Source organism: Sminthopsis crassicaudata, chromosome 1 (genome assembly GCF_048593235.1).
Source record: "Sminthopsis crassicaudata isolate SCR6 chromosome 1, ASM4859323v1, whole genome shotgun sequence".
Classification (NCBI taxonomy): domain Eukaryota; kingdom Metazoa; phylum Chordata; class Mammalia; order Dasyuromorphia; family Dasyuridae; genus Sminthopsis; species Sminthopsis crassicaudata.
The window spans coordinates 372,622,860-372,631,340 of NC_133617.1; the positions used below are offsets into that span (position 1 = coordinate 372,622,860).

The following is an 8,481-nucleotide window of genomic DNA, read 5'->3' on the forward strand; positions in this document are numbered from 1 at the left end:
TGCTTAATGACCTTTAATGAAAAGGCCTCTGTTACTTCTCAAGGCAATCCATTTTTCTTTGGAAAAATGCATTAGGAAGATTTTCTTTATATCAAGCCTAAAACTGCCTCCCTATATTTCTACCCATTTCTATGTTTTGGAGCCAAGCAGGATAAATTGAATCTCTCTTTCTCTCTTTCCTGTTATAATGCTTCAAATACTCCTTCCTTCTCTTCCCCTTTCTCCATTTAAATTTTCTCTTTTGCAAGCTAAACAGGAACAAATTAATGAAAAAGCCTTTATTAAGTGATTACTTATATTCAAAGCAGTTTGCTAAATAGAGAATAATAAAATAAATAAATAAGTAAATAAAATAAAGTAGAGAATAAATAAGAAACAAAATAAAAAAGTAGAGAAAGCTACCGCCTTCAAGGAACTTATATTTAAATGACAGGCAACATTTATAGGTAGTTTCATTTACAGGATCCATGGGCTTTTGGATACAGAGGCAAAGAACATAGTAATACATCTACCAATTTCCATCGATTAAAAAATACCCAGTTCTTTTAATCAATCCTTCTGTGGCATGCTCTCCAGTCTCCTCCTCGTCCTCTGCCCCATATCCTTTTCTGGATATGTTCTATGATCTTCCTAAATGTAACACCCAGTTACCCAAACGTAGCTTCCTAAAATGTAAATAGTGCTTCAGATCGGTCTGATCTGGGCAGAAGCAGTGTGATCACCTTCTGACACCAACCTACTCTATTTTTTTTTCCCCCCCCCTGAGGCTGGGGTTAAGTGACTTGCCCAGGGTCACACAGCTAGGAAGTGTTAAGTGTCTGAGATCACATTTGAACTCGGGTCCTCCTGAAATCAGGGCTGGTGCTCTATCCACTGCGCCACCTAGCTGCCCCCTCACCAACCTACTCTAAAGGCACCTAATATCACTCTAGCTTTATTGACTGCCATGCCCCATTGTCTCAGTGTGACCATAGTATTTTTCATGTCTACTCAGGTCTAGCCTCAGTGCCCTATGCTCTTGATTTTTCTTCTTGTTGTTCAGTTGTTTTCAGTTGTATTTGATTCTTCATGACCTCTTTTGGGGTTTTCTAGGCAAAGATAATGGAGTGTCCTGACATTTCCTTTTCCAGCTTCTTCTCTCCACTTGATAGCACCTGTGGCTTAATATCATTGTTCCTTAGAGAAAAAGAAGCTTCTTCCTCCTGAGAAGATCTCGTTCCCCCACTATGGGAAGAACCTTAAACCTTAAATAAAGACAGCTTTGCTTTTTCTCCACAGAGTGGAACGGATATATTTAAATGCCACCAACACCTTTCTGGTATACACAGAGGAGGACATGGGGGATCTGCTGAAGATCAAGCTCTCCTGGGAGAGCAAATCGCAATCCTGGTTCAACCTGTGGAAAGAACTGCGCAGTTATCTGTCAAAACCCCACAAGCCTGTGAGGGAGCTTCACATTAGGCGTATTCGGGTCAAATCTGGGGAAACCCAGAAGAAGTAAGTCACTTGCTGACCTTCCTTCTCTCAGAGCATTCATGTCTCTTGTGTTCCTCTTTCCTTCCAAACAGCTTTCCTTACCTTTTATGAGCTTCTCCAGCATTTGGGTAAAATAGCAATTATTAAAAAATGCCTTAATGGGGAAGGTTCACTTTGTGAAACAAGGTGACTCCATCAGCCTGGGGTAGGGGTTTCAGCCACTTTTAGGAAAGCGGGTCTATTCCACTATTACCACAGCCCACCACTGACAATGTGTATGCTGTGTGTCAAGGGCTAAGGCTGATGGCTTCCTCCTAGTAGCATTTCATTTTACAAGCCTCATGCTTTCCCCTAGTGTCCTGGGATGGGATTGCTGTTTTCTGTCAATCTTTGAACATCCATCTCTAGCTTCAGAAAGCTATTGCCCACTTCCAGGAAAGCCAGATCCCACCTGGAACAGCAGGGTCAGATAGATGGAGAATGCACTATAGGCCAGAGGGTGCTGTGCTGCCCCTCCCCAGGAGCAGATGCCATTCTCCTCTCAGGATGGTTGGAAGGAGCCATAAGCTTGTATAATACCTCATAATGCTTTGTGGCAAATTTTAAAATGTTAACCAGTTTTGTGTGTGTCTGAATGTCTGTCTGTCTATGTGTGTGAGACTGGGGAAATCTAGATCTTGAATAAGAGGGGAGAACTCTTTTGTGGTGACTAAAACTTTACAGAAGTCCCTGCAACATTAGGAGAGCTGAAAACAGCTTTTGCCTTCTTTTGGCCTTTTGTATTATGTTTAAGGGAGATTGTATACACATAACTGATTTGTATCCATGGCCTTTAAATGCTCCAAAAAATCAGAGCAGAGAAGAAGCTATATGTGCTGTGCTGGTTAGGAAAAGCTTCTTGGAAGAGCCAGAACATGAGCTTGGTCTTAGAAGTTATGTAGGATTTAAATGGGCAAGGAGGCAATGGGAAGGCATGTTGGAATGTTGGAAGAACATTTTGTATAAAGTACAGAGATAGGAATGGATGTGATTTATTCATGTAACTGAGGATCCTTGCCTTACATTTTAGGGAAAACTGAAATATGAGATTATATTGAGAAAGGGCCACATTATGAAAGGTTTTCAAAACTAGGCTTTTGATGCAATTGTTGTTTGTCCTTCATTCCCAAAGAGGACCAGTGGCATCAGGAAGGTGATGTCTTGACTTGCAAATGAATTGGATTGAAGTGAGGGAGGGCTGTGCATAGTCATCAGCCTCATCTCCTCCAGAGTCTTGTGGGTCAGCTGGCAAGATTGAAATCAGGACAACTGGAGATGGATGCAGTGGGAAATCTTGGCTTTTTTTTTTTTTTTTTTTTTTTAGTTTTGATGCAATGGGGAACTATTGAATACTTTTGGGGGGCATAAAGTAGATTTCTAGACTCTTAGAGCTAGTAGGGAACTGAGAGATCATTGAATTCAGCCTGCTCATTTTGCAGATGAGGAAACTGAGGCCCAAAGAGAGGAAGTTCAGGGTCACGTGGTTAGATAATTAATGCTTAATTGCTAGATTGATGGCTGTGTCTCCTTTTTTTTTTCCTTCTCCCTGTTCTCTCCCTCCTTCATCCATCTAACCCTGATACATCCTGTCTGATTGATGCTGATCCACATTCTTGGGTTCTGGTCCTACATTCTGATTCTTTCTTCTCTTTTTTTGTCCAGATTGACTTTCTGTGTTGAAGATCCTGAGCAAACTAGCATCTCTCCTGGCAAAGACCTCTGGTTTATCAAGTGTCGAGATGGCTGGAGAATAAAAAATCAGACCAGGTATGATAGCTCTGCTCACTGTCCCTCAGTTTTTGTCCCTTGGGGTTTTACTCAAAAGGTTCTGAGACATGATGCTGTGCTTGGGGTCTGTAATGAATCTCAGAGGTCACCTACTCTATCCCTCTCAATTGACTGACAAGGAAACAGACAAAGCTCATATATAGAGCCTTGGGCTGGGTCACACAGCTGGGTGTCAGAGTTGGCATTTTAGCTCGTGGCTTCTGTTTCTAGAGGCAGTGCTCATTCCACTGGACCACACTCTTAGGATTTTTTTTTTTAAATTTAAAACCTGTGTAGCTAAACAAGATTAAGTGGCAAAATTTAGCCTAGTTTCAAATATGATTTTTGCTATAATAATAATGACAATCTCTTCCATTCACATCATTTTGTGATTTTAAAAGTACTTTTACTCTTATTGTTTTATTTGATCCTCAAGCAGCCTGTCCTGTGGGACAGGTAAAACAGGCAGCACATCTTTATTTTACAATTTGAAATAAACTACATATAAATAATAATACTAATTATTAAAACATTAAAATATTTTATTCATATAAAAGTATATAATAAATATACATAAATAGGGACGACTAGGTGGGGCAGTGGATAGATTGCAGGGTTGAGAGTCAGGCAGTCCTTTATGTAAATTTGGCCTCAGATTATTACTGGTTGTGTGACCCTGGGCAAGTCATTTAATCCTTTTTGCCTCAGTTTTCTCATTTATAAAATGATCTAGAGAAGGAAACGACAAACTACTTCATTATCTTTACCAAAAATACTCTAAATGAGATCATGAAGAGGTGGACATGACTAAAAATAACTAAGCAAAAAAGTATACAAATTCATAAAAATAAATAATAATGTAATAAATATAAATAGACTATATATGAAAGAATTGTATTTTATAGTTAAGGAGATTCACATTCAAGAGATATTAATGGGCACCTTAACTTAATGGGTGAGTTGGAGCCTGTCACCAGTCTCTTGATTCTTTTCCTCAGAGTTCTTTCCTCTGACCCCATCTCTCAAGAGGAAAATATTTTTATAGAACTTTATAGAATATTTTTTATAGATTTCCTCCAGATCTTTGGGGATGAAGGTGTGAGTTTAGTGGAATGAGTGAGTGAGTGAGTGTGTGTGTGTGTGTGTGTGTGTGTGTGTGTGTGTGTGTGTAGCTACTACTGTGAAGATTTTATACATGGCAACCTTGAACTAACAAATCATAGCCCTCGGGACTACGTGGCCAGATTATCAGTTTTCTTTTTCAAGAAATTATAATGTAATTAAAAGTAATTATAACTGACATTAGTTCTGCATTCCTTGATCCCTCTCTACTCACTCATCCCATCCATCTGACAACAAACAGCATTTAATCTAAAGTTCCAAGCTTCCTTTGCAAAATAGAAAACCATAGAATGTTAAAATTGGAAGAGCCTTTGGAGATTACAAGAGAAACTGAGGATGGGAGAGATTTCTTGATGGCATGCAGAGCATGTAACCCACTTTCCTGATGACTTCCATTTCACTGCTCTTTCTATTCTCTTAGTTACTTGCAAATGTTAGTATTTTTTAATGTAACACCCAGTTGTAAGCTTGGGATGATTCCCTGAAAGACAAACCAAAGTCTTTTTCATAATAGATGCTGAATACTCCCCCTTCCCTTCAAAAACAAAACTGTGGAAATATCTATGAAAATATTTTTCTCTATGAATTGGGAAGCAGAGGAAAGAACCCTGAATAAGGAGTTGGAAATTAGAGACTTTTGCTCCAAAATAAATATGGTGATACCTACTCTACCTGTTTCACATGACTGAGTGAATATAATAGTCTGCCCTACGTGGACTTGGTGGATGGGGTGTTACACTTTGTATGTGGGTGTGTTGCTTGTACATGTGTATTTATGCAAGCCTATTGCTCATGCATGTGTAAGTATGTTTGTCTGTTGGTTAAGGGGAGAAGAGAAGGATATTGCTAAGTCCTGGTGTTTTCTGGAAGCTAAATAGAATTCACATGACTCCTATATATGGTACATTTTATATTAGGAATGAACAGTCCCAGGATGTTTATTATCGTTTCATATTCTCCTGATCTCTCTCTTTTCAGTTCAGCCACGGATCTTCTCTAAGGGTCCTTTTGGAGAATTTACCCCCAATATCCACTGCCATCCAAGTACATGGAGAAAGTTACTGCTGAGATCTACCCCGAGGGAAGGATCTCCTCTTGACTGTTATCAGGAGGCAGTTTACCACTGGGCTCAGGCCCTCTTTTCCCACAACTGCTATAATGGCAGTCTGGAGGGGAACTCATCTTTTACTGCAACTTATCACAGCTATTTAGGCTAGCACTAACCCTAACTAAATGCTCAGTGGATTCCATGTGGAGGCTGAGTTCCAGTTCTGTCTACAAGCTTAATGTCTGTGTGCTTCTCAGTGCTGGTTTGAAGTTCCTTGGAGAATACCCATCTACATTTTTAGCCAAGGGAAACTTAGCCATTCTGAAGAGACTCTTAATGGATGAGGTGCCATAAAGGTCACACACACCCCAAGGATTCTCTGGATGGTGGTCTTTCCTCTCAGGGTCATTTCAGAAAAAAAAATCTTTTTGACCTGATGAGACATATGGGAAACATTCTGTGTTTCTACAAAGGGAAGAAATCACCTCAGAGGGGGATGCTGAAGGGTTCTGGGCAGCTTTGGGTTGCATTGTCCTTACTTTCCATATTTGAGAGGTCTAGTCTCTCTTCTCACATACTCTTGCAATGTCCAAAGGATCAGTCATTTGTTTCCAACATATATTTATTGAGAGACTACCAGTAGTTGGTTGCATGACATTGACCAAATCAGTGCCTTTGAGCCTTGGTTTCCTCATTTGAAAATGAGTGGGCTAGATCTATATGATCAATAAAACTCTGTCTAGCTCTGGCATTCAGTGGCTGTAGGAGATGCAAATATGTAGAAGATATACCTTGGGGACCATAAATGATCTCCTTATATAACCTATGCCAAATAATATATTGACATGTTAATTGCCATCAAAGCTATTTTATTGGTTTTTCTATATACTAGAGAATATAGCTGGTTACATTTCAAAGAAAATTTTTCACTATTCTGAGATATTAAAAACAGTGCATTTATTAAGCATATTTATATATGCAAAGGTCAGCATAGGTCAAGAAAACTTGGATCCAGGAGCTACAGATTGGGCATATTTTAATCTTGATTTTACTTTGCACTTAAGACTCCTATTTCAAAGATTGTATATTTCCAGTTGTGCCTCACCAGTGTAAAGCTTCCCAAAAAACCTCTCCAAATTCATCATTTTTATACTTTTTAAAGAACAGCACCATATATGACCTTATTTGATTTTTAAAAGAGTTGGAGAGAACAAACACTATTTCCTCATTTTACAGATAAAGAAACTAAGATTCAGAGAGATTGTGTCACCTATCATTTGACAGTGGTACCAGTCCTATATCCAGAGATACTGGTCCATCATTCAGGGCCTCTGTCTTTACACCTTAATGTTAAGATTTGGGATGGAATTATTGAGTCTTTCCCTCCTGAAATGTTCCAAATGTGATGGGTAGGAGCTCTTTTCCATTGAATTCTGAACCTCTATCTTCAAAAAGAAAGAGAATTGTGTGTGTGTGTGTGTGTGTGTGTGTGTGTGTGTGTGTGTGCGCGCTTGTATGTGAGAGAGAAACAGGGAATCAGAGAAACAGAGAGAAAGAACAACCGACAGACAGAGACAGGAGAGATATTGTATGGAGCTGGACATTTTTTCTCTAGCTCTAGTTTCTAAAAGATAGTGAGTTAGCCTGCATAATGCCAAAGGTGTGTTTTTGCTTAGTGCACAGGCTTTTAGAGACCCCTTTCAGTCAGTTTTTCATACCTGCTGGGTTTCCCAATTTGTATGTCTCTCTGTTGATAGGTTTTGTGTTTGCTCTCTAACCAAAGTCAAGCTTGCATTCCAAGCTTGATAGGCCTTGGATGATGGAAGTCTTTGGAGTTGATTTCCAAGAAATGGATCTTCACCGGCCATGTATTTATGCAATTGGCTTAAAGCCTTATTTGTATATAACGATGTTTTGTATGCTGCCTAGAACTCTATTTATTTCTCAGATGTATATAATGTACAAAGAAGAGATAGATGTTTTGGGTTAATTAGTTAATGCTTTGGGACTAACATATTTTGGTAATTTTTTTTTATAAAGTCCTGCAGGAAAATAATAAAACATTATTTGATTCTAAAAAGTCTGGCTGTTCTCTTTTTAAAAGTCTGAAATGGATTGTGGTTCCTACACTCAAGTGTGAATTGCCATAAAGGGTACTTTTATCAAAATTGTCTTAAATTATTTGAATTATGATTCATTGATGGATGAACCTTTTGTTGTCTTTTACTTCCTCTGAAGACAGGATAAAAGAACAATATGGGAGCCTTAGATTAGATACAAGGAAGGACTTGACAATGTTTTTGGACACTGAAAAGTATGTAATGCAGGAGAAACTGAGGCAAGATAGAGATTAGAGTTTTTAACATTTTATTTGTATTGCTGAGAGGGGGAGATTTTCTGGGACCAAAGGTTCCATAAATTCTTACAAATTGGGAGTTAAGGAGGTGTCCAACTAGAGTCAGGAAGTCTGGAGAGATAGAGGATACCAATTAGGTATCTGAGATAGGACATCTGGAGTTTTATCTTTTGGAATACCAGATCTCTATCTGGTAGCCCTATTTATATATATATATATATTTATATATACATACATATAGGGGGTTGTAACCAGGGGAATTGAGGCAGAACAATTCAAGAAACTGAGGCAGAATAATTTGGGGAAACTGAAGCAGGACCATTTAGGGAAACTGAGGGAGGACCATTTAAGGAAACTGGCACAACAGGTATAAATGAAGGTGGATCTCTTTCTAAGGAGTTCTTTAAACTGGGGGATCAGTTATCTTTATATTTTTTTAATGACGAGTTTGTTTTGTCCTGGAGCCACCAGAGGCAAGAGATTAAAATAAAATTTGTTTGGGACCCCCTCTGATATCCCTTTTTTATAACCCTTGCTCAGGTTCTAGTGCTTCCTTCCCAAGCTCCCCAGCGTCTTCATGTTGCTTAAATCTCCTCCTGTGACTCTATTCTCAGATCTGTCCTATTCCCTAAAGTGCCCCTGGAACTAAGATGATTCTCCCTCCCCAACTCTA

At 38.9% G+C, this 8,481-nt stretch overlaps 1 protein-coding gene across 3 annotated transcripts in view; it reads left to right on the forward strand.

Annotated features, from left to right (window-relative positions):
- Positions 1-7,532, forward strand: part of LIPG (lipase G, endothelial type) — a 31,748-nt gene extending 24,216 nt beyond the window's left edge. For all 3 annotated transcript variants that reach the window (XM_074279358.1, XM_074279359.1, XM_074279357.1), the window contains 3 exons: positions 1,279-1,497; positions 3,178-3,282; positions 5,383-7,532. In XM_074279358.1, the coding sequence (XP_074135459.1) occupies positions 1,279-1,497; positions 3,178-3,282; positions 5,383-5,404 (346 nt within the window). In that variant the 3' untranslated portion in view covers positions 5,405-7,532. The remainder of the gene's footprint in view (positions 1-1,278; positions 1,498-3,177; positions 3,283-5,382) is intronic.
- Positions 7,533-8,481: the final 949 nt, after the last annotated feature.